The sequence below is a fragment of the Lissotriton helveticus genome, chromosome 11 (genome assembly GCF_964261635.1).
Source record: "Lissotriton helveticus chromosome 11, aLisHel1.1, whole genome shotgun sequence".
Classification (NCBI taxonomy): domain Eukaryota; kingdom Metazoa; phylum Chordata; class Amphibia; order Caudata; family Salamandridae; genus Lissotriton; species Lissotriton helveticus.
This window is the reverse complement of record NC_136072.1, coordinates 537,747,860-537,774,163: the sequence shown is the minus strand read 5'-3', so window position 1 is coordinate 537,774,163 and position 26,304 is coordinate 537,747,860. Positions and strand designations below refer to the sequence as shown.

General features: G+C 48.6%; 2 protein-coding genes across 10 annotated transcripts in view; one reads left to right on the top strand and one right to left on the bottom strand.

Moving 5' to 3' along the window:
• ANK1 (ankyrin 1) overlaps positions 1-14,296 on the bottom strand; it is a 1,318,767-nt gene extending 1,304,471 nt beyond the window's left edge. Inside the window, exon 1 of the mRNA XM_078666235.1 lies at positions 14,156-14,296. Coding sequence (XP_078522361.1) covers positions 14,156-14,281 — 126 coding nt within the window. The 5' untranslated portion in view covers positions 14,282-14,296. The remainder of the gene's footprint in view (positions 1-14,155) is intronic.
• The window catches only part of LOC144791525 (uncharacterized), an 826,098-nt gene that overhangs the window by 78,292 nt on the left and 721,502 nt on the right, over positions 1-26,304 (top strand). The window contains exon 3 of one of the 9 annotated variants that reach the window (XR_013602419.1): positions 6,449-6,576. The exons of the other annotated variants lie outside the window; for them this stretch is intronic. The gene's annotated coding sequence lies outside the window, so the exon portion shown is untranslated. The remainder of the gene's footprint in view (positions 1-6,448; positions 6,577-26,304) is intronic. 9 annotated transcript variants of the gene reach the window in all.

Sequence of the window (26,304 nt, the reverse complement as noted above, 5' to 3'; positions counted from 1 at the left end):
ACAGAGTATGGAGTGCCAAGGACTGAATACTAGGCATGAAGTGGAGAGTCATTAATATTATGCATGGAGTGTTGAGGACTGAACCCTGAGCATAGAGTGTAGAGGCCTGAACTCTCAGCATGAATTGCAGAAGCCTGAATGCTGAGCCCGGAGTGTAGAGGCATCTGCATTAAGCACGGGCTCAGAGCGTCAAGTGCCAGGGAAGTATTATGATGTGTAAACTCATGACCACCAAATGCTAAACATGGAGTGGAGACGCCCAAGCATGGGGTAATGATAAAATCAAGAGAGAGATTTATACTGAGTGACTGCGCGTGTATGTGGCTAGGGAGAGAGTTAATGATTGTGTGTACCTGTAAAAGAGATAAAGCAGGACAGGCTATATGTCTCCGAAGGACAATGTTAAACTAGGCATGGCTGTGTGTCACAATGGAGAAAGGTAATTCAGGAGTGACAGAGTGCTGTGGGAGTTTGTGGAATTAAACTGGGACTGACCTGTATATGCCTGGCTGGTTGACACTTCACAAGGAATGCCAGCCCGTGCTCGGGGAAGAGAGATAAACCAGTATTAAAGATGTATATCTGACAGGGGCATTTAAAACAAGCACTGGCAAAGCCAATATTTCGGGCTCTACTGTACTAACAGATGCATACACAAATAGTGTTTGCAAGTGGTGCATGCACAAATGTAGCACATTAAAATCTGACCTGTTTCCTCCACCAGTGCTGGAAAAAATGTATCAAAGGAGAACTGCTTTCTGTATACAATGATGTATAGAATTCAAATATGGGATAACGAATTGGATGTGACAAACCGTGTTGACTGAGCGTACTTTTCAGATATAAAATAGACCCTCATGCATCTCAACTCAAGCACTGCCTAGAAGTAGGAATTATACACCGAAAAGCCAGTGGCATGACGTGCGAGAGAAATTTTCCTCAGCCAAGGTCCACTCTGTGTATTATTGGGATACAGGCATTCATTTGCTTTTGGATGAATATGGACTCCCGCTACTGAGAGTCCTGCGTCTTCTATCCAGCGAGGATTTTATGACCACCATAGATCTTCAAGACCCATACTTTCATGTTCCGATAATCGAACAACATCGCCAGTACCTGCGTTTCAAAGTGGGACCAATGCATTTTCAGTTCAAAGTTCTACCCTTCGGACTGCGTTCAGCTCCTCGTGTGTTCACGAAGGTACTGGCCCCGGTGGTGGCTCACCTGCATCTACAAGGAGTTCAGATCTTTCCCTATTTAGACGATTGCCTTCTCAAGTCTCAATGCCACCATCAGCTGTGTCGGGACACGCACCTTTGCCAGCAAGTGTTTCGCTCTCTGGGGTTGACCATCAACATCGAGAAGTCACAGTTTGCACCTCTGCAGACCAGATCATTCCTGGGAGCGATCCTAGACACGCAGCTCTCAAAAGCGTTTGTCTCAGAAGAGCGGCGTCTCAAGATCCTTCGTCTGGTCTCACTCATTCTACGAAAACAGTCCGTTTCTGTTCGGACGTTAAAATCATTCTTGGGAATGGCTTCATCTTGTATCGCACTGATCCCAAATTGCAGGCTGGGCACCCGTCCTATTCAGGAAGAACTGGACTTACAGTGGCGTCAGGTCTCCGGATCCTTCAACGACCTAGTTGCCGCCACAGCCCGCATGAAAATGAGCCTGTTTTGGTGGGCGCAGCCCGCAAATCTGGAAATGGGTGTGTCCTTCCTCGATCATGCTCCAGACCTTACGCTGACGACGGACGCCTCCTTAGAGGGGTGGGGCACTCATCTCCAGGGTCTCTCCATCAAGGGCAAGTGGTCGCCGACGCAGCGCACGTGGCATATAAACAGGCTAGAATTGATGGCGATCTTTCTAGCGCTCAAGTCCTTCCTCCCAGTTGTTCACGGGGAGTCAGTGCTAATCCAAACAGACAACACCACCAGTATGCACTACGTGAACAAGCAGGGAGGGACCAGGTCTCCACCTCTGTCCCGCTTGGCCCAGTCGATCTGGGATTGGGCTCTTCGCCATCACATCACCTTGACAGCTGTCCACCTTCCGGGCTTGTCCAACCTCCTGGCGGACTCTTTGAGCAGGTCCACTTCCTCAACACACGAATGGGAACTGCACCAACCGACTCTGGATCTTGTGTTCCGCCAATGGGGTCACCCAGATCTGGATCTCTTTGCAACACCGGAGAATCGGAAATGCCTGTCTTATGCAAGTTGGCATCCCCACCCAGGGTCCTGCAGGAATGCCCTTTTGATCAACTGGTGTTATCTATTCGCTTACGCTTTTCCGCCGCTCCCATTAATACCGCGGGTACTGTGGAAGATGCAGAGCCAGCCCTGCCACATCCTGTTGATCGCACCTCGTTGGCCCAGACAGGCATGGTTTTCGGAACTGCTTCTAATGTCCCAGTGCGAGCCCATTCCTCTACGTCCTCGTCCAGACCTTCTAACTATGGACAGGGGCTTAGTGTGTCATCCGGATCCCTCAACGCTGCAGTTGTGGGCATGGAACCTGAGCACCTTGAATTCGCTGGCTTGAACATATCCCAGGAGTGCAGAGACATCCTAGCTCATGCCAGAGCTCCGTCTACCATCAAGACTTACAAACTTAAGTGGAAGCGGTTCTGTCATTGTTGCGCTACAGCCAATATCCATCCCATCCATTCCACTCCTGAGCAGCTCCTTCCATTCTTTTTGAGCCTCGCTCAGTCAGGACTCTCTCATGCTACACTGAGAGTTTTTTTAGCTGCAATATCTCGTTTCCGACATGATGGCTCTTCATCCCTCTGTTCATCACGAATTATACGCCAATTCTTCAAAGGGCTCTTCCGCAAGTTCCCACCTGTGCGTCGCCCTCCTCCAGCTTGGCACCTCAACGTGGTACTATCTCAACTTATGAAGTCGCCATTTGAGCCTATCCATAGGGCGGATATTAAATTCATCACCTGGAAGGTTGCACTTCTCCTGGCTTTGACCTCATCTCGTCGCGTGAGCGACCTTCACGCTTTTACTGTCAAACCGCCTTATCTACAGTTCAAACCTAACGGAGTGGCACTTCGTACCAACCCCTCTTTCCTACCTAAAGTACCTAGGGATTTTCATTTGAATGAGCCTGTGTTCCTCCGGACCCAAAATCTCCGGCGGAGCAGCGCTTACATTCTCTGGACATCAAACGATGTCTTAAATTTTACATTGCCAGAACTGCCCCCTTCCGCAAGTCCGACCAACTGTTCATTGCCTACGGACGACTGCGCAGGGGACATCCAGTTTCCAAGCCGACTATTGCCCGGTGGCTTTCCTCAGCCATTGCCTTCTGCCACCAACAAGCGGGCAAACCATTGCAGTCTTCAGTGAGGGCTCATTCTACGAGGGCGATGTCTTCATCCACCGCCTTGTTTGCTGGTCTGCCACTTCATCAGATCTGCCGTGCAGCGACATGGTCCAGCAGGCACACCTTCACCAAACATTACTGTTTGGATGCCATCAATGAAGCGGATACCGCAGTGGGACAGGCGGTGCTTCACCATCTTTTTCAGTAAGGTGGGCCTCTGTTCCCTCCTCCTTAGTGTTTCCTGTGATTGCTATATATTTTTTTTTTTTTAAAGACCAACGGTCTCAAACTTTATTTAATTTCACAGATAAACCAATAGTCAATTATACAGTGTCATAACAGCGGATTATTGCCACAAACAGTACCCAGCAGATGGCACATGTCGACACAGCAGTTACACATGAGTGAAAATAAACAGTTGCTGGTAGAGGTGCATTAGTACATAAGTGACTGTGCCAGGAAGTGAACCATGGTGCAGTGCCCGCAGTTCGCAGCACTGCAAGAAGGGACCAGTGTGTTCAAGAAGAAAAAGTCAACAGTCATTGTGTGAAATGGAGTCCCCCGAGCCAAGTAGCTGAGGATAGAGGCAACAGGATACCCTCCAACGTCGCATGGATCGCTGGGTGTCCGCTTCCTGGTCCTGGGCGCATCGAAGCAGCCGCACGTGAGATGTAGACGAGGAAGTGTGGCCGGGTATGATCTAGGGCACAGTATGATCGGCCTCTGTGTCAACCAAAAAAGTTAACTGGGTAGTCCAATACAGGGGGGGGAAGAAACATTTCAATAACTGTTGGACTAGCATTCGTGCGTGTGGCAGTGTGCCTAGGACCCTAGCTGTGTGTGGTGCATCCGATGTGGGATATGCGGGGGCGGGGACGAGTGTGGAGGCGGCGCTGTCGCGGCTGTACGGCAAGGGAGGGGGGGGGGAGGGAACGAGCAGCAGGGAGGCGAAAGTGGCAGGGGACGTCTCCGCCGTGAAAAGGCCTCAGTCCTCGGGGGAGGAGGGGGGGATGGGAAGGGGGGGGGCCGCGTGGAATGGGGGGGAGGACAGGAGGGGGGAGGGGGGCGGGGAAGAGGGGGGGGCAAGGGGGGGGGAGAGGGACGGCGGAGTCTGTGTCAGGTGTGGACAGTTATCAAGAGGGCCCCCTCTGTGTCGCGTCAAGACGGTACTCTATGCCGGCTTGTGGTTTCCTGTGATTGCTATGATGTGTTCTATGACTGTATTATTATTATTAGTACTGTCTTGATTTCTCCTTCATATGCCTAGCAATCTCAGTTCTAGGAGGTTACTGCTTTCTATTCTATTCAAGCATGTGAATCTATGAAAGACTCCCCTAATACTGGAGAAGAACAATTGTTACTTACCTGCAAACAGGTGGTTCTCCAGTATTGGTGTCTTTCATAGATTCACATGCGACCCACCCTCCTCCCCTCAGTGGCTCTCTTCTCCTCATACACTCTTGGTTACTTTGTGCTACAAAAATCTGAGGGGTTGAGCTTCTGAGGAGAAGGTTCTAGAGGGTGCTGGCGCCTGATTGGCTGCAGTTTGGACTAACATAATGACACTAATGTGTTACAAATAGTTTTTTCTCTTTGCCTTGCATTTCTATGTAGGAATCGTTTTTAGAGGATTTCAGTTGTATTTCCTTTCTTTTTCTTGTATTATGTTTATATATATTTATATATATATATTTAGCATTATTGCTATTTTATTTACCGTGGGACTCCCACTTCGACGACGGGGAATATTCAAGCATGTGAATCTATGAAAGACACCAATACTTGAGAACCACCTGTTTACAGGTAAGTAACAATTGTTCTTAGCACATGCACATAGAATCATGAAAATGAAAAAATAATAACACTGTTAGGTATCCAAAACATCATTAGACAATTAATTAAAAGAATATCATTTACATAACAATTCTGTCTCGACTGTTTGAATTAGGTGTAAAAGTGAGATATGCTGGAGTTAACCTTTTTGTCAGGTCATCGATCAAGAGCTTGAATGCTTCTATTATAGGGGCATTGGAAAAAATTGAAATATACATAGTTTCCTGATTACAAAATCCATATACCCATAGGTCATGTGGACCACCAGAACATGCTAGTCGAAATGAAAAACTGGAAAACATTGTATTTATGCGGTGTGCATAATATGCCTAATTTGTTTTTGTATAATTATTTGAAGTTTCAGAAAAATAATGCTAAAATTATGAGCAATTACGTGAAATGCAAAATAGACATTTGGTGCTATTTTTAAGCTTGAAATGCTTCCTTGTATTCAGAAGTCTAAACGACATATTGTACTAAAAAAAATGCAAAAATACACAAGCTCTACAAACATCTGATTGCTTTCTCTTTGCTTGCATTGTTCCTGTGCGCTCGTGCACATTTTTTACCACGAATGGCGCATAATTACTCGACGTGGCATGATAGCCTAATTTGTTGAATTTCTTATAAAAAGCATAACAAAGAATTATGCGAGATTATGCCTGCAGCACAAAATTTTCCAGTTGCATTCTAATCTGAAATAGTCCATTTGAGGGCCAATACGAGTTTGATGGCCTGGAGTGCTAAATGTCTGAATGTTGCATGTAAGCTGACTTAGGATCCAAATAACACCATTATAAAATATATTTCTAGGAACAGGACACTGTACATCTCCCTCAGTGATCCAGATCCACCATTAAGGGACTGAGGTTGGCAGTGGAAGGAGTTAATTGAAGAGTAATCCAGGAACTGACACATGATAGCCACAAAGAAAAGATTGCTACCACCAGGCTTCCTGGCTCAACACCTGAATCATGAGGCCTTTTTCAAATACAACAACATCTAATCAGAGGGGTGTATAATGTAGGGTGACCCGAATTTTAAAGCCAAAAACAGGGACATTTCAAGGAAATAGAAGGACTACAATTGTACTTAAAGCGAGCGGACAAAATAACAGCACTACTCAGCAGAGAATTACAGAACAGGCAGTTAGAACATACATAAAAAGCAATGTTTTAAACCCAGTAGCTTGTCTAATAATTAAATTGTTTTCTTGAAACAACTGATAACTTTCCCTGCTTTGAAAACATTAAAAAACACCTCCTGCCGTTTTCAGTCGACCCTCTCTAAAAACCGGGACAGGAGCTACATTTCCTGAAATCTGTCGGGACAGCTGGTGAAAAACCGGAACCATTCGGGCAAACCCGGGACGCCTGGTCACCCTAGTATAATGGCATGCACAAGGTAGGTATGTTGTGTACTACATTGTAGAGTTCTGCAAAGAACTTCCTACAACTCCTCTGTGCAAAAAAAATGCCCAGACCAATTTATCTGACTTTATAAACTTTCTAGGTTTTCTAGTTACCATAAGTACAATTATTTGTTTCTTCCTATGACTGTATCAATCAATCAACCAGGGGATTGTAGGCGCACTACTCACCCGTGAGGGTCTCAAGGCACTGAGTGAATTTAAACAGTGTTGTATTTGCTTTCATTTAATGTAAATGACACAAAGACATTTTCAAACAAGTCTACTATTGAGGGATCAATGATCATGCTCACGTGCTTTTTTTGTCCTTTGTCGGACGTGATGTTGTGGAGCACCTTACTTTTTATTACGTCTGATGCTCCTCATGGCCCTGGATGCAAAGTACAGTAGTTCATGACCTTCACTGCCAATCCAAAGAGTGAAACTAGACACCTTCCTCTCAGAGCCTAACGCGGTGCCCTACTGTGACGCCTCTGTCTTCATTCACTTAAGACTTCTAATCAATCCTGTCATCGAGATACAGAAGGAGTACATCTGGTGGAAGGCTAAAGTCCACGAGAAGATTGGACCAAAAAAGAACGGTGACAAGAGAATGCCTTCCACTGCGTCCATACCTGATACTGAAATCTCCCTCCTCCTTCACTGACTCACTGTAACATTCATCAGATAACAAGTGACCTTGAGCAAGTTGTCAAATACTCTGTGCGTCTTACTGGACCACAAACTTGCCTTGCTTGCCCATGCAAACCAACACTTTTACAGAGTGTTTTTAAAGTAAAAATGCTCCAGTGCCTCTTCCCATACATTTTACTCTACCTTCACACATCAGCTGTGGGCACATGTGTAAATGCAGCATTTGACTAGCCCACACAGTAGACACTAGGTTTCCCGATTACCAGGTTGGCCACCTCATGCATGGTAAAATTTCTACTGGCCAACTTATTGGTGGTTTCGTGAAAAGAGAAACTGGTACCCACATTGTGATACACCTTTACTGATGAGAATCAAAATTAACTTTGGTATTCTGTAGTTAATCTACTCATATCTTACCATGTCCTCCAATCTGTACCTGTGCAACAACAGCTTTACTTGCATGCCACAGGAAACATCAGACCCCACTAGAAGATACATCCCTGGACCTTTCCTCATTCCTAGTTCCAGATGTGTACATGACAGAGACAGGGTCTTGTAGTCCAGTTTGTCTTGCAACCAAACCCTGAAGATTCACTTCTGTATGGAGTCAACCAGCTGCAAGGGTCCCAAAAGGTCCAATTTACACTATTCAACTTGTTTCTAGAATGCATTTGACTTTTCCTTTGAGTGTTGTAGTCATATAGTGAGTAAATAAATACTGATTCGTCCCTTCAATCCATATTTATTTCTGAATGGTACAGATCCGACCATGTTTAATCCTAACGAATAAAGAAGCCAGGACAGTGTCCTTATGTACCTTCTTTGGAAAACCAAAACACTCAGATTGTTGAAGGCGAAGACAGAAGGTGGTCAGTGGACATTCCTGAGTTTGTAGCTTAGAAAAGGCAAGCAATGCAGGCTATGTAGTACAACTGGGACGGTGTCCCTACAAACTGACTCCCAACCCACTAGGGCTGGCAGCTTAATATCCTAACACTTGACTGAATACACTAGCACTTTGGCCTTGCCATCCTGTTACCTCAACTTAACATACTTGAACTGTAGCCCTCAGAACACTGACCAGGTCCCTAAATACTGAGAGTGTTAGCTCTGCACATTGTGACTTACATTCCAATATACTATAACCAGATCCACTAGAAATGTGCTGCAATGAGGATCACGGTGTGCAGGAGGGTTGACTAGATTATGTATCAAGAAAAGGTAGATCATGGCGCATCTCATGGTACATTCTGTGACTGTATCATTTCACCATTTGAACACAGCATAATTGTCTGGCCGATATTTCACATCTTTAGCATCAGTTAAACACCGACTAAAACAATAAGCTACAATAAAGTAAAAGGTGACAAATTAACCATTGCAAGGGGTCTGTCACTGCACTGCACCACGTGTGGTGCTTTGTTTTAGCAACGTTTTATTCTGTTTGAACTAGAAACACTTTATTGTCGAAATCTGAAAATTATGCAGAAAAGTATAGATTATTTGACAAGAGCACTAAATCCACAATCATCCATAATAGAATGAATCCGCAGAATAGCATAATTTAAGTGGTCCTGACCATAACTAATAATAGGCTGGGACTGTGATACCCAGCAGTCTGGGCTCCTCCTTCCCTCAATTTACTTAGACTGAGACCTCCTTTGCACCATAACTATAACTCAAGCACACTTGCGCTGACAGCTCAAAACCACTTGCTTCAGCAGAATGGTTCTTTAGTCTTAAAACCCTGTGATGCCTACACCACCTACACTTAAATACTTGACGAGACTATTAGCGTCTCCAGTCTCAAGTATTACCTATTTTTAATCATGACATGGAACCCACTAATTAAAGTTAGTTCAGCGGGCTTCCGTAGTTATTTTTAATCCACACACTCATTACACTCTACTCACCACTGAAATGCAACACACGCCCCACACACACCCACTTCCTCTACGGCCTAGACTACGGTCTAAAAAGATCTCCGGTATGTCCGGTAAAGAGCCCTCCTACAGGGGCCCGTTGGGCATTGCAGCGCCATCCCAACGAGGAGCTGCCCTATGATGAAGCATGACATCCCTTGGGGTGTGTGAGGGCCCTTACTCTTTACAGGAGCTACTCCTCTTTCTTCCTCTCTCCCACTTCTAGGAACAGCATGCCTCTTGATTCACTGCCAACACAGTGGTACCATAAAACGCAAAACACAAACTCAAACTCTTTGCACACTGGTAATTTTAGCTCGACATGTGGCACTTGTGATTCCAACACACTATGTCTAAAAACACACAGGGCTGTGGCCTGTAGCACATTAGGACCTAGCATTTGCCCCCCTCCCCCAACACACAATGTATGGGACTGAGACCTCCAAAACAGTGGGACCGAAACACATTGGGACGGTGACCAAAAACACACTCGGACGGTGAACCGCAACATTCTGTGGCCGTAAGCTTTACACACTGAGCGGGAGCCCCACACAATGTGATATTAAGTCCTCCACACCATGGCCTTTCCCTCACTCCTCTGGACTGTAGGCCAGTGATTAATTTTAGCCGGTGATTTCCGGTGCTCAGCACTGGCACCTAATCCTCAGCACCGGCGCTTATACACCAGTTAAGGACACACTCATTTGGAAGGCAAAGATTTTCCCCAGAATCACAGGATGTTGAGCCACACCGAGACTCGAACCCAGTTCTGAAATCGGCAGCTCTAGCCATTAGGCCAAGTTCTTTCCAGAATAATGAGTGTCGGGCTCTAGTTAGAAGACAGTTTGCACCAACACATTTCTCCTGTTAGCGCTGCCTCCTGACGAGAGCCCCGGCACTTGTTATTTTACAAATTAACCACTGCTGTAGGCTGATACAATAGGACTCTGATTCCCACCAAGCTGAGACGGATATTCCCAACACACTGAGACACTGAAGTCACACTGAGGAAGTGACTCCCACATGAAACAGAATCTCCTACACACTGGCGTATTGATTCCAGCACATTGGAACTGATGCTCGTGGTACACTGGAACTGTGACTTCGCAAACTGAGACAGGGTTCCCGATCACTGGGGTGGACCGCGACTGATGGCTACACATGCTTGCTTTACATCCCATGTTGGATGTTTCATTTGACCTCCAAGCCGGAGAAGGATGACCTCAACAAATTGACTCTGTGCAAGGTCACACGTCTGACGCCATGTGTTGCAGCTGACCCACCCTATGTTTTTTCACCTTATCCATGTGCCCTGTTTGCTTTAGCCTGCTGGTCTCTGATCACAGACACCCTCTAATGGCAGCTCTACGTGCTTCCGAGCCGTGCTCCAGGCTCTGGCTGGTATGAGCGCATACAAACAACCTCCTGTTCTGCTCTAGAGTGATCCATCTTTAACCCTGCTTGCAGGGAAACGGCTTGCGCGGTGGCAATCTGTCGTATTTTGGGGGTACAGCTTTTTAACGTGCACCCCCTGTAGAGCCAGCAGAATCCTTCCTACTGCTGCATTAGAAATCCTTGCAGATTTTCAAGAACGGTAGTAAAACCAGTGTTGTGCAGAATGTATGTCACCCCTGCTCCTTTGTCTCTCTCCATATTAAAACTAGCCCACTGACTTGTGCGAGACAGTACACAGTAGTAGTGATTTAGCCAAAGACCCGGAGCCTGAAGGGCATCCCGACTTCTGTACTGGTGTGACTCCAAGGTATTGCAAAACCTGTCCCAGAGGTGCACAGAGCCCCATTCACTTAATGGTCAGTCGCAGCCATCTTGGTTATGATGTAATCATATGTAAAATCTGTTTTTTTATCATACCTCGAGAACCATAACTGTTAGAGTCTTATAGTATTTATCAGTGTTCACTATTACAACTGTTCTATTGCTATAGGGACCTGATGGAGCGCCTAAATTATGGATTTCATGTCTACTACTTTGCTGGGGCACCACCACCACCCTGGAATGTGTCCAGGCAGCATTAGTTTTTCCATCAAAGTGGCCATATCTGCCTAGGGAGATGTCATAGTGGCAATTTCACCATGCCCTTGGTGGAAATTCTGTCACGCTACTTGGTCCCTGGCATTGAAACTCAAACTAGTATACATTGTTAGTCCCCACATGACGTCCCCCAAACCTGCTGTGTGTTGCTTCTCACCATAAGAGTAGACGTCATATTTCCTTGAAAAAACACCACACGTCAAACTTTCAATGGCAGTCTGCCATGGTGCAAGCACCTTTTGATAGGTTGGTGGACTGGTCACCAGAAAGCGGCGATCGTTCATCATCATTTGTTCTAGCGTGAGCACTGACTGTTCTATGGTGGTCCCAGCCGCAAACCCACTAAAAGCAGCACCATCAGGACACCTGCCACCTGCTGCCCTCTGGGTAGAGCCCCACAAGCAGCAGGTGACTGGTGAATTGTCAATTATTGCTCTCCTCTAAGTCATATCCTAAGTGTAAAAGATGTATTTCTTTAAAAAGCAATACCTCTAGTTGGACCGTGGCACTATTGATTGTGGTAATTTTTTTTACATTGTGTTTGGTACCAGCCTTCAGAACCCTACCTTTGAGTACGGCTTGGTTGTTGAAGCACAGCTACCACTAGGGTATCAAGCGCGCTTTGGGATTGTGTCTCACCAGTGAGTTCTATCTTAGGCGAGCAAGGCAGGTGCATCTCTGATACTGCGAAGCATCTCTTACAAACCATGGAACCTAGAGAAAAGGGTCCGCAGAGCACTTTGCACAAGTCACTGGATCTGTGCCTCCACACACCTTTGGTGGAAACCCCAACACAGGGTGGAACCTCTACATAGGGAAGCATAAGCTCACGCAGGGGCACACTGTGACTCCAATGCAGGAGGACTGTGATGTCCATAAAGGTGGGCTGTGTACCCCATTGATCTGTGATTCCAACTCGAATAGCTGGGTATGTGACCTGAACATCTTAGGACTATGCCATTTACACACTAAGAAGGTAACTCTCATACTCTGTAGCAGCAGCCTTCAAACACAGTGGGAATCGTTCCATTAGCACATGTTGACTTTAGCTGCAACCCAGACAGGCTATATCCCATAGGCCATTGGGGAATGGCCCCAAACACACTGTCCCATTGACGCACTGTGAGCATGATTCAAAACAGCATGTTGCAGTATGTAAAGTAGTACTACAGTATTACTACTCACATACTGCAAATGCTATTCACAAACCTAGGGACGGAGACCTCCGCCTCTTCTTCTTTCTGTGCAGAGATCTGTGTCAAGGTGGAAGAGAGTTCTGCATATGTAGGTGTACGTTTTAGTGGTAAATGTGTGAGAGACAGTCGGTAGTGGCTGGAAAATAGGGAATACTTTTGTCTAAATGGGAGGCGTTTAAGGAAATTTATGGAGGGAGATGCTAGTACGAACACATCCACACAAACGAGTAAGACCATAATTATTCACAAACTACACTTCTACAGTTAATGCAGCCATACAAGTATCAATTCATTTGTACTCCAGTACCAGAGTAAGTGAAGACCCCACATTTCCACTCACACACTGCAACACGCTCCTTTATAAAATAATGGAAGCGTATTGTGTTAAATCGTAATAAATGTAATAATAAATAAATAAAGTTTAATTAAAAATAATTTACAGAAAGTTTACATCACTTTTAACAAAATGTACCTCATATTAAATAAAGATAAAAATGGTAATGAGGGTGGAGATTTTTTCAAGTATTATTTAGAAATGTATAAATTAATTTTATTCAAGTTAACTAATTATTTAATGCATATTTCATTTGGTGAAAATGTTCTGTAAATGGTATTTTATTAGGTATAGCTTAGTAATAAATATTTAAAAATTAATTTACATTTATATCATTCCTTAACAAATTTTTATAATTTTCTGAAAAGTAATAAACATTATCATTTCCGCTGTACTTTCCCGTAGGGAAGGCTCTTCCATGGTGCATATCTCCACCTATGTGGGCAAAGTTTCTAATAGTAATTTTACACTCATAAACCCTGTTGTGAAAGGCTCCACCCCCTGATTTGATGACACTTTGATCTAGACTTCGGTGTAACTCAACACTCAGAAATGGTTAATAGCAAAAAAGTGAAGAGCTACTCCTAGGTGTAATAATAAATACACGTGAGTAAATATGCTTTGTATATTTACCTTTGTGAATTGGGCAATGTGGCTGTAACCCAACACAGAGAGGCTATACCTGCCAGGACACTTGAATAGTGACCATCAACCAGGTTTTGGTGGTGCCAGTCACACACTACTATACCCAAATGTATGTGGGCTATATCACCCTGCATTCTGGGAAAGTGTTCCTCAAAACACACTGAGATTGTGCTATTGGCACACTGACTTCCAAAGGTTTCTATGTCTGCTATTCTGATAGAGTGGTATTAGAATGGGGCCAGAGATAACATCATTTTGTTTTAAAGGCAAGTCTAGTATATCTTTGGATTGTATTCTGAAAAATAATTCAGGGCGGTGAATAATCAGCTATAAAAGGCAAAAAAAATGTAATTATATTCCCCAAGCCCACTGGGGCAGTGGTGACCAAACGCACCAGGAAAAGTGATCAGCAATATTCCAGGACTAGAATCCACAGGAAACCAAGAAAAACGTCCATGGGTTGGAAATGTGGCATCCCGTACACCGTAGAATTGAGACCGCGTCATAGTAGACGTGGATCTCTATAATAAGGGACCCCAATGCAATGAAACTGTAACCCTGAAACAATGGAATTGGGAAACTGAATATTTTTTAAGTGGGACTCCTAAGTAAGTCGAGGGATAGAACTGAAACCCTGCCTCCGATGACCCCCAAACACACAAGGACTGAGATCCCAACGCAGTGGGCTACTGCCTGCAGGAGAAAATACGTCATGCATCCTTCTCTTGGAACCTCATCCCCCAGCCCTTCTGTTTCCAACAAGCCCTCTCACCTTTTTCTTGCGGTCTCTTGAGCGGTTTCTGTTCTTGCGCTTGGACTCTTCTTTCTCCTTCTGCTCCTGCAGAGCAGCAGCCTCGATGTCTTTGATTTTTTTAAGCTGCTTTGCCGCCTGAGCCATGGTGGGTTATTGGGGCTGTGGTGTGTCCACCCCACCCGCTGTCCCCTCCCCTATCCTGAAACTCTTCTTGCCTCCAGTCGATTAACCAAGTTCTTTGAAGGTCTCCAGGTGTACTAGAGGTTGCCCACGGGCACCTACACCTCCCTTTTCCCGCCAGCTCCTTCCACTTGTCCGGAGGGGTTGTTGTGCCAGATAAGTGGCGAATGCCAGTGAGATTAATGACGTGCCTGGCTCCACCTGAAGGCCCTGGCCAGGAATGAGAAGATGCTCGATGATGCGATGCAGGGTGCAGTTAATGTATTCCAAATTCACTATTGATCAGGCTCTTATACGAGTGATCGGAGAAGAAGGGTGTGTGGTGCATCCTTCACCATCCTTTTGGGACAGTAGTGGCTGAACCCCAGTAAGACCCTATGGGTGCATGTTCTGCAGGGATAAGAATGGCCATCATGGCTGCTCTTGTGTTCCAAGGACGATTGTCCAGTTTCACTGGTCTTACTGTGCCTTGAGCAGAACACCAGTGGGTAATTTGCTGGGATACCTGCTTTGTTTTGGTCCTTAGTATCTAGAGAGACAAATCAGTTCTTTCGATATGGCTTGCCACCAGTGCTCTTGAAGTGCAGGTTGAGGCGTTAATCGTGCTCTCAGTATGGTTTCATGCCTGCGAACAATATAGATGCTCCCATTGTGCAGAGGGATACGGAAGAGCACTGTATGTTGATGCCAATGGAAGATATTGCTGCTTTCGTTTCGAGGGGACGCCTTGATGGTACAGGACTTGGGAGACACCGACGGACAGTATTGACTCTCTTACTCTGCAGTAATGTCTGATCCATACAGGGGCACTTGTAATGTGGAGCTGCCTGCTTTTTTGCTATGGCCGGTGCCTGGGTGTTACCCTGTTTTTTACGTGGAGGCCAGCTGGGCAGTGACGGTGCTCTCGCTAAGGTGGCATCAGTGTAATATACCAGTGCTCTAGTTAAGTGCTCGCCCAGTGATACCCTCACTTAGGTAGACGGTGGTGGACACCGATGGACGATACCAGTGTTGTCCTTATGGGGGAACACCTTGATGGTACCAGCACACTAACAGTTTTGGAAGGCATGCACAGCACTGGGGCTCTGTGGTCTGGGGACCGCCTGGGTCTTATGAATGCTCTTGATGTTGAGGGCACACCTGGACGGAATTGATGTTCTCAACCTTGGTTGCTCTTGATCCTTGGGGGGCGGGGGTGGCGTGGACTTTATTGATGCCTTTGATGTTGGGGAGGCGTCTTGACGCTATTGATGGTCCTGCCGTTGCGAGGCCCTTGGGACGTTTCGGGTGCCTTGACGCTCTGGAGGTCGGGGTTTATTCCTAGACATCAATAATGTTCTCGATGTTGGGGATCTTGGGTGTCTTCGCTGCTCGAATGGCAGTATATCATCAATGTTGGGGGTACGTCTGGCGCCGTGCAGCCTGGACGTCGGAGGTGGCGCGTGCTGCCGCTGCGCGGGATGGCCGCCCTCCGCGGTACATTGCGGTCCTTTCGCGACGGGACGATGCAGACGCACTCTCTCGCGGTGTCCCGGCTGCAGGGACAGCTTGGTGACCCGGCTCTGCGGTTCGGCCGGACGCTGTGGCGAGTCTGGGGACGTCTCACTGTGCTTCCCCGCCGACGGGCATCACAGGCTCTCCCCGGGACACAGACGGACGAGCCCCGCGCTCTGACGCCGATGCACGCGAGCAGGGCTCACGTTCCTGGGGAGACAACGATGGACGTTGCCTCTCGGCTGCGCGGAGCGGGTCGGGGGGGTTGCACCGAGCGAAGACACCGGTTCAGGGGGCGTGTGGTCGTTGCCGATGCTGCCTCTCCCCCACCGTCCGCGCACTGCGCAGGAGCTCTCTCCCCCCAGGAGCTGGTGCCGGTGCCTTCACCCCTGCAATGCTGCTGAGGCTGGCAGATTTTCCAGTCTCTCTCCGTGCATCTCCTGCGCTACCCCCTCCCTCGCTCCCCCCACAACCGCCTCCACCACCACAGCCCCCGGCGATCCCCCTCCCCACAGTTAAAATTCTGGATGCTTTCACGGAGAACTGTGGGGAATTGGTGAAGCGTCGGGGAGGGGTAGATGGGGCATCACGTTTCTTCGCCAATGTCTGAGACAGAGCGAAAGGTGTGCAGGACGAACTCGGTGCACGGAGGATGGGAGAGGGTTGGGGAAGGAAGAGCAGAGGAAGGAGAGGTGGAAGTGCGAGCAGGGAGGGAAAAGGAAGAAGAACGAAACGGACAGAAGGGGTTAGGATGCAGAAAAGACGTAATAAGGTAAAGAGGTGATAAGAGGTTGGAAGGTGGACAGACTGTAAGAGGAGGGGAGTACGAAGAAGAGCAGGGTGGTCATTAGGAGGGACGGCGGGAAGAGGAAGGAGAAACAGACTAGAGAGGAGGGGAAGATGTGGAAAGACGGGAAGGGAGCAGAAAAGGATAGGAAGTGGGGGAAGGAATAAAGGGAGAAGGGGAAGAGAGATAGAAGGAGAAAAGATGAGATACGAAAGCAAGGACGAAGAAGACAATACAGTAACCGGAGGGGAAAGGATGTTCGAAAAAAGGTGAACAGAATGAAAAGAGAAAATAAAGACGGGGCGACAAGAGAGTAAATGATGAGGACAAGTGGCAAGCATGGGGAGGAGAGGAAGGGAACAGAAGACACGGGTAAGGAGGGCAGTCCTGACATACGGAGGTGTGTGAGGGGGATAGAGTGGAGCGGAGGTTGGATGGGTGGAGAGGAGAGCGGATGGGTGGAGAGGAGAGCGGATGGGTGGAGAGGAGAGAGGGTGATGGGTGGAGAGGAGAGAGGGTGGAGGGTGGAGAGGAGGATGGGTGGAGAAGAGGGAGGATGGGTGGAGAAGAGGGAGGATGGGTGGAGAAGAGGGAGGATGGGTGGAGGGGAGGGAGGATGGGTGGAGAGGAGGGAGGATGGGTGGAGAGGAGGTTGGATGGGCGGAGAGGAGAGAGGATGGGTGGAAAGGAGAGAGGATGGGTGGAGAGGAGAAATGATGGGTGGAGGGTGGAGAGGAGGATGGGTGGAGAAGAGAGAGGATGGGTTGAGAGAAGTTTGGGTGAGTGGAAAGGAGGTTGGATGGGTGGAGATGAGGGTGGATGTGTGGAGAGTAGGTTGGATGGGTGGAGATGAGGGCGGGAGGGTGGAGAGGAGGTTGGATGGGTGTAGAGGAGGTTGGATGGGTGAAGAGGAGGTTGGATGGGTGGGGAGTTGTAGATTGGAGAGGAAGTTGGATGGGTGGAGGGTGGGGAGGTGAGTGGAGAGGAGGTTGGATGGGTGGAGAGTAGAGTGGATGTTGGATGGATGGAGAGGAGGTTGGATGGATGGAGGTTGGATAGGTGGAGGGTGGGGAGGAGGTTGGATGGATGGAGGTTGGATAGGTGGAGGGTGGGGAGGAGGTTGGATAGGTGGAGGGTGGGGAGGAGGTTGGATGGATGGAGGTTGGATGAGTGGAGGGTGGAGAAGAGGTTGGATGGGTGGAGGGTGGAGAAGAGGTTGAATGGGTGGAGAAAAGGTTGGATGGGTGAAGGGTGGAGAGGAGATTGATAGATAGAGAGGAATAGAGTGGAGGAGGTAGGGTGGGTGGAGAGGTGTTGAGAGTAGGCTGGGTGGGTGGAGGGTGGAGAGGAGGTTGGATGGGTGGAGAGGAGGTTGGATGGATGGAGGTTGGATATGTGGAGGGTGGGAGGAGGTTGGATGGGTGGAGGGTGGGGAGGAGGTTGGATGGGTGGAGGGTGGGGTGGAGGTTGGATGGATGGAGGTTGGATAGGTGGAGGGTGGGGAGGAGGTTGGATGGGTGGAGGGTGGGCAGGAGGTTGCATGGATGGAGGGTGGGTGGGTGGAGAGGTGTTGAGAGTAGGCTGGGTGGGTGGAGGGTGGAGAGGAGGTTGGATCTGTGGAGAGGTGTAGAGTGGAGAGGAGGTTGGATGGGTGGAGAGGTGTAGAAAGTAGGTTGGATGGGCCAAGGGTGGAGAGGAGGTTGGATGGGTGGAGAGGTGTAGAGAGTAGGTTGGATGGGTGAAGGGTGGCAAGGAGGTTGAATGGGTGGAGAGGTGGAGAGTGGAAAGGAGGATGGATGGGTTTGGAGGAGGTTGGGTGGGTAGAGAGATATAGAGTGGAGAGGAGGTTGGGTGGGTGGAGAGGTGGAGAGGTGTAGAGAGTAGGTTGGATGGGTGGAGAGGTGTAGAGAGTAGGTTGGATAGGTGTAGAGGTGTAGAGAGTAGGTTGGATGGGTGAAGGGTGGAGAGGAGGTTGGATGAGTGGAGAGGTGTAGAGAGTAGGTTGGATGGGTGGAGAGGTGTAGAGAGTAGGTTGGATGGGTGGAGAGGTGTAGAGAGTTGTTTGGATGGGTGGAGAGGTGTAGAGAGTAGTTTGGATGAGTGAATGGCGGAGAGGGAGTTGAATGGCTGGAGAGGTGTAGAGAGTAGGTTGGATGGGTGAAGGGTGGAGAGGAGGATGAATGGGTGGAGAGGTGTAGAGAGTAGGTTGGATGGGTGAAGGGTGTAGAGAGTAGGTTGGATGGGTGAAGGGTGTAGAGAGTAGGTTGGATGGGTGGAGAGGTGGAGAGTAGGTTGGATGGGTGAATGGCGGAGAGGAGGTTGGGTGGGTGGAGAGGAGGTTGGGTGGGTGGAGAGGAGGTTGGATGGGTGGAGATGTGTAGAGAGTAGGTTGGATGGGTGGAGAGGTGTAGAGAGTTGGTTGGATGGGTGGAGAGGTGTAGAGAGTAGGTTGGATGGGTGAGGGGTGGAGAGGAGGTTGAATGGATGTAGAGAGTAGTTTGGATGAGAGAAGGGTGGAGAGGGGGTTGAATGGGTGGAGAGGTGTAGAGAGTAGGTTGGATGGGTGAAGGGTGGAAAGTAGGTTGGATGGGTGGAGAGGTGTAGAGAGTAGGTTGGATGGGTGAAGGGTGGAGAGGCGGTTGGATGAGTGGAGAGGTGTAGAGAGTAGGTTGGATGGGCGGAGAGGTGTAGAGAGTAGGTTGGATGGGTGGAGAGGTGTAGAGAGTTGGTTGGATGGGTGGAGAGGTGTAGAGAGTAGGTTGTATGGGTGGAGAGGAGGTTGAATGGGTGTAGAGAGTAGTTTGGATGAGTGAAGGGTGGAGAGGGGGTTGAATGGGTGGAGAGGTGTAGAGAGTAGGTTGGATGGGTGAAGGGTGGAGATGAGGTTGAATGGGTGTAGAGAGTAGTTTGGATGAGTGAAGGGCGGAGAGGGGGTTTAATGGGTGGAGAGGTGTAGAGAGTAGGTTGGATGGGTGGAGGGTGGAGAGTAGGTTGGATGGGTGGAGAGGTGGAGAGGAGGTTGGATGAGTGGAGAGGTGTAGAGAGTAGGTTGTATGGGTGGAGAGGTGTGGAGAGTAGGTTGGATGGGTGGAGAGGTGTAGAGAGCAGGTTGGATGGGTGGAGAGGTGTAGAGAGTTGGTTGGATGGGTGGAGAGGTGTAGAGAGTTGGTTGGATGGGTGGAGAGGTGTAGAGAGTAGGTTGGATGGGTGATGGGTGGAGAGGAGGTTGAATGGGTGTAGAGAGTAGTTTGGATGAGTGAAGGGCGGAGCGGGGGTTGAATGGGGGAGAGGTGTAGTGAGTAGGTTAGATGGGTGAAGGGTGGAGAGTAGGTTGGATGGGTGGAGAAGTGTAGAGAGTAGGTTGAATGGGTGAAGGTTGGAGAGGAGTTTGGATGAGTGGAGAGGTGTAGAGAGTAGGTTGGATGGGTGGAGAGGCGTAGAGAGTAGGTTGGATGGGTGGAGAGGTGTAGAGAGTTGGTTGGATGGGTGGAGAGGTGTAGAGAGTAGGTTGGATGGGGGAGAGGAGGTTGAATGGGTGTAGAGAGTAGTTTGGATGAGTGAAGGTCGGAGAGGGGGTTGAATGGGTGGAGAGGTGTAGAGAGTAGGTTGAATGGGTGAAGGGTGGAGAGGAGGTTGAATGGATGTAGAGAGTAGTTTGGATGAGTGAAGGGCGGAGAGGGAGTTGAATGGGTGGAGAGGTGTAGAGAGTAGGTTGGATGGGTGAAGCTCCCACTTTGACTATCTTCAGACGCAAAATAAAGACATGGCTATTCTGCCAATAAAACCTCTACTTCCCTTTTCTCTCTGCTTCATCCACAGCGCCGAGACGCCCTCGGGCAATTGTTCGCGCTCTATAAATTGCATTAATAAATAAAATAAATAAGAGGTGTAGAGTAGGTTGGATGGGGAAGGGTGGAGAGTAGGTTGGACGGGTGAAGGGTGGAGAGTAGGTTGGATGTGTGGAGAGGTGTAGAGAGTAGGTTGGATGGGTGAAGGGTGTAGAAAGTAGTTTGGATGGGTGGAGAGGTGTAGAGAGTAGGTTGGATGGGTGAAGGGTGTAGAAAGTAGGTTGGATGGGTGGAGAGGTGTAGAGAGTAGGTTGGATGGGTGAAGGGTGTAGACAGTAGGTTGGATGGGTGAAGGTTGTAGAGAGTAGGTTGGATGGGTGGAGAGGTGTAGTGAGTAGGTTTGATGGGTGGAGGGTGGAGAGGAGGTTGAATGGGTGGAGAGGTAGAGAGTAGGTTGGATGGGTGAAGGGCGGAGAGGAGGTTGGGTGGGCGGAGAGGAGGTTGGGTGGGTGGAGAGGAGGTTGGGTGGGAGGAGATGTGTAGAGAGTAGGTTGAATCGGTGGAGAGGGGGTTGGATTGGTGGTGGAGGGTGGAGAGGAGGTTGAATGCTTGGAGAGGTAAAGAGGAGGTTGGATGGGTGAAGGGCAGAGAGGAGGGTGGGTGGAGAGGAGGTTGGGTGGGTGGAGAGGTGTAGAGTAGGTTGGAATGGGTTCGAGAGGGGGTTGGATAGGTGGAGAAGAGGTTGAATGGGTGGAGAGGAGAAGAGTGGAGAGGAGGTTGGATGGGTGGAGAGGTGTAGAGGGTAGAAGAGGAGCCATGGTTAGTGAGGGACAAATAGGAGGGGAGCCTGGATGTGAAGAAAAGGGATGGGGGAAGAGGAGGCTGGGGACAGAGGGAGGGACACGTAGAGCAGAGGAGGGAGACCTTGTTCAAGTCCTCTCATCACAAGAAGGGGCGCAGAGGGGAGGACGGGGAAAAGAGCGGAGAGGAGGATAGAAGTGGGAGGGGGGAGTGTTTGATTTTCCATTCACGAAAATGATAAAAGGGGCCATAGGTGGGTGGGGGCAGGGAAGGAGCCGCGAAGGGAGGGCAGAAAGGAAGTGCGAAACGTACTCTGACTGTTTTCCTGTCTCAGGGGAGGTGAGGCGCCCTCCAGTCAAACACGAAACGCTGAGCGCATGAGAGGAGCTAGGCTGAGAGAGTGAATTTGTGTGTATAATGCGCCAGGCCCAGGTAGGGTCAAGAGGCTGGTTCACGGTTCAGTAACTAATGACAGGGTCAGGCATTTCATCATGAGCTGTACACAAGAACGAGAGCAGGATGCAATTAAAGGAGTAGACATGGGAAATGGGACGAGCGTGGCAATGTATGTCGTGAGGGGAGGGTAATATACAGAAGAGAACTCCATACAAGAGGGAAAGACAAGCTGGAGGGGTAAGGTGGGAGAAGACCTAAGAATGGGAGAAGAGAAGTTAGGAGAAGGAATGAGGAGAAACCATAAGAAGAGAGGGAGGGCAAATGGAGAGGAGACGAGAGAGTGCAAGGGCTGATTTAATTGGATGATAGAGACGCTTTCTATTCTATGTCCCCTTCATGAAGGAGGAGGGAGCGCAGGACAAGGCGGCCCGGAGAGAGGGAGCCCTCCTCTGCAGAGACTCCCATCAGCGGGAGGGGCGGCGGAGGGCAGGAGCGTTGCTGCAGATACTCCATCCGGCAGGAAAAGAAGGCGGGGCTTGACATGAAGATGGGGGCGGAGCCAGTGCATGGACAGCACCTGATACTGCAGAGTACGACAGGTGCCTCAGAAGAAAAGCACCACAGTACAGGAACCGGAGCATTGACAGGAAGGAGCGAGGGGGAGGGAGGAAGGGGTATGGGAACGCAAAGGACAAGGGAGAGGCAGGTAAGGAGAGGATGGAGTGAAGCAGGGCTGGACTGGGAACCACAAGCAGTCCTGGACACAATTTACAGGCCAGCCCCAGGTTTTCCTGAGCGCGCGCAGCCGAGTCTAGCGGTTTCAGGGGGCTTTGGGGGCTTCTCCCTACAGGTATGTTATTGGAAAAAAATAGCCCGAAATGTTCCTCTTTCAACAAGCATAATTGTCAATATTGAGTAATTAGAGGATGGTGTTAAAGGTACTTCTGAAGGGGGTGGGGGGGCTATTGTAGTTCTTCAGAGTCTGCCACAGTGTCAAGGAGCACCATTTCTCAACAGCGGGGAATCGTATACGTAAATGGTGTATAAACACCTATCCACACCCTGAACTCACCCAGGGGCAAATCAGTGTACAGTATGCGCCGTCTAAGACTCACACGTTGTATAAGAACAAACCTACAGAAACACATCGTATTTAAAAAGTTAAAGTTCTATGTATAAACGGGCCTAGCCACTGCTTAGGACTTAGAAGAAAGACGTGTCAGGTGGACAGGACTTAGGTCCTGGGCATAGCGTCCACCACTGCCTCGTGAAAACACAAGATTCCTGCACTGGAATAGTTACTAACTCTGCGCCTGCCCGAGGCCACCCGGTGGCCATCAGGAGGGCGGGCCCTTAGTCACGTAGGGCTGCCCCCGCCCCCCCCCCAGCGGGTATGTTGGCCACCCCTCCTATGGGCAGGCTTGCCCGGTGGAGGTGGGCGGTCCTGTGACGCACGTCCGGGGCACTGGCTGGGAGAGGATATATCTCACCCACTGGCCATTTTGCGGCCTCTTTGTCGCTCCGGACGTTGCGGCGGACACGTCGGGACACTCACAGAGAGGTGCAACACAGTACTTCAGCGGGCACATAGGGGTGCCAGAGCCTAACCTAGAACCTCATGGGAGGTCTAGGAATCCGAGTCGGCGCCCCAGTAGTCCTTCGGGCGGTTGTGGGCCTGTGCAACCGGGGGTTTGCCTAGATACGCCCCGCAAGGGGCGTGAGTAGTGTATTACCATAATGATCAGCAGCTGGGTGGTTCGCCACTGTGCTGATTGGCTCATCAGGCGGGCAGGTGGCGAGAATGCGGCCTGCCCTTGGATTGCCCGTAAGATAACCCAACGTGATTACATGATGTTGTATGTAACAATAAACCTGCAGCAATTTTTCCCAATCTTAACACTTGTGTCTGTGTGTTATTTGCGGGATGTTTGTTATGTGGGGGCGGGGGGTTCCTGTGGCCCTGAAGTGACTAAGCGCATGCGTGGGCGGGTCCTGCCTAGTGCAGTGTACTATTCTGTGTTGAAACTCAGCGTACGTGGCGTCAAGGCACGCAGACCAGGGACATCTTAAGCATTTTTAGGGGCCCTGGGCCAAAAGGATTTTGGGGTCCCCTGTTCCGAACAGCTTTGATTATATTATCCAGTTTCAGCTCTTTCACAACCTCTTTGGCCAGGTCGCCGATAATGCGCAGGCACACTTGTCCAAATTCTAAATTTGTTTACATTTAATATTCAGGGATAGTGATGCATGTTTTGAATATTGTAACACAGCCGCAGCTCACTAATATTACTGAAAACAATCTCTGTGACCCCCTCCATTTCTCATATGTGAGCTCCTGTTTCGATCTAAAATAACTTTTTTTATGGATGTTGCATGAAACAAAAATGACATTTCTCTGAAAATTCTCTGTAATAGACTCCCACACATCACCCACATTAAAAATACATTTAATGAAAGCGGTATTTAAAACAATCTGTTTAAAAATTATTCAAGGTCATCAGGGTGAAACTCTGTCGCAGAGCTGACTCTATCTGGGGCCCCCCTGAAAGGCTGGGGTCCTGAGCCGGCCCCACCTTGCCCATGCCTTAAAACATCTCTGACGCAGACTGTCATGTTGTGCTCCACCTTGTCCCGTACGTAGCAGTCAAAGAAGAGGCAGGCCAGTGTGTTGCTCTGTCTCGCGGACAGCACACCTGCTAATGTGCTCAGCTGTTTGGCCTGATCTCACAGTGACTGCGATATAAAACCTTTATAGCAAGTGGCGTAGCAAAGTTGTTATGGGGCCTGGTGCAAGCAAGAAAAATACCCCCCCCGCTATTGGATTGGTAGAAAAATACAGTTATTACAATTTAGGGTAATTGGGTGCCCTATTAGCCCTGGACCCTGGTGCTACTGCACCTGCTACACCATTGATAGCCCCACCCCTGTTAAGCTCTGTATAAAGGCTAGGCCCTTACATTAGCAAATGCCACTTTATAGGTCTAAAATCTTCAAGAAATTAACTGAGACTTAAATGGACAGACTCTTGGACACAAAAGTATGTTATATCTTTTTTTCAAAATGTAGTATAACTTTCCTGAACTCATTGTCTATGATAAGTGTTAATTAAAATTAGATTTTGCTGCAAGAGTGGCAACCAGACTCCTTCCGAAATCACTTTCACACGACTGGCAGTTTTCCAATGTGGAGCCTCAGAGCTCCTAAGGTCTATGGCTGAGCAACTTTCTAATTTGATGACTGACCCTTCAGCCATCCACTTACAAAGCAGCTAAAGCTCCCTGCAGGTAGCAGTCAGCCCAAATGTACAGACTCGGACACTACTACTTCACCTCTGTGTCTCGCGCATCGTAACTCTAATTCCGAGAAGAGTAAATACAGGTCCAGATCCCGGGCAAGTACTGCTGATTACAGTTGCCACGTACGTGACCATTGTGCTGTTTGCTTTGCAGAGAGGCCAAGGATTGGATGAGTATGTACTGAAGACCTTGTGGCCCATTTACAGGCACTGTGAGAAGCTCACACTACTTTCAGGCATCACCTCAAAGTTCCCAATTGTATCTCATCGGGAACCTCCATTTACAAATTAACCCACCTAAGCACCTAGAGGTGACTGAGAGCGATTTGAGATGGAAAACAAAACATCTGGAAAAGGCAAAAAATCCTAGTGAATTCAAGATGAATTGAAATATTTGAAATGTAAACGGGGATTGCATCACTGGCAAGGAATACCTCTTTAAGGGTTTTTATACAAATTTTCTGGAAACCGGTTAGTCGTTTCACCTAAAAAGTTGAAGACATGAATGGTGGGCCAGGTAAGGGCCCATTGTAAAGTACGTTTTTAACTACTGTCGGTGTTGGACTCTGATAGGACTGTTGCCATTTAAAGCTCTGCTCCTACCACCCACTTGTACATGTAGGTGGCTGCTCTAGCCAACCAACATTTATGCTTCCTAGAGGGCTGCTGTTTTTCTATCAAGCCTACCAGACAGGCCACGCTGTGTGGTTGAGAAAATGTATATTGTGGGCATACCAAGAACACAGAGGGATTTGCAGCCCATCCATTGCTCACAATTGGTGGGCTTTATCTGTACCTCTCATTTGCCTGCATCTTATTCAATGGCTTACCATATCCATCTGTCCCTGGCTCATTGCCAATTTACTTATGTCCTGCGACTGGTCACTTTTAGGGACCTACTATTTCTTCTGTCATAAGCACTCCAGGAGAGTGAATGTGTTTTCGAGCTGTCTCCCTAGTGTGCGCTCCATGTTGCTCTCTGGCACCCGTGTGCTTCTCTCTCAACCCTCTGTGAAGCACTCACTCAGCCTCGTTTGCCCTCCTTCATTAGCTCCACAGTAATGGCTGAAAACCATTGGTAAAGCCAATTTGGCCCAAAAGCGAGACATATCAGCTCACCAATGCTTGTTTAATTGGATGACTGACTATACAGTCACCCAATTTCAAAGCAACTTGGCCCATGACAATAGGGAGACCATCCCTGTGTGGAATACCGTGTTTCCTCCGTTGTCTGTCTGGGTACTGTCTCTGCCGCTTTTCTTTCAATGTAGCAGGACACAATAGGCCCCTCACTCCTCTGGTCTCTGGTGGAATGCACTGGCTGTATCAGTGGTAGCTATGCCGCTGTTGAAAGCATGGTCACGGCTGAAACTGACCCCTATGGGCTAATGCTCACATGCACTCAGTCCTCCAGTTGGCAGGTAGC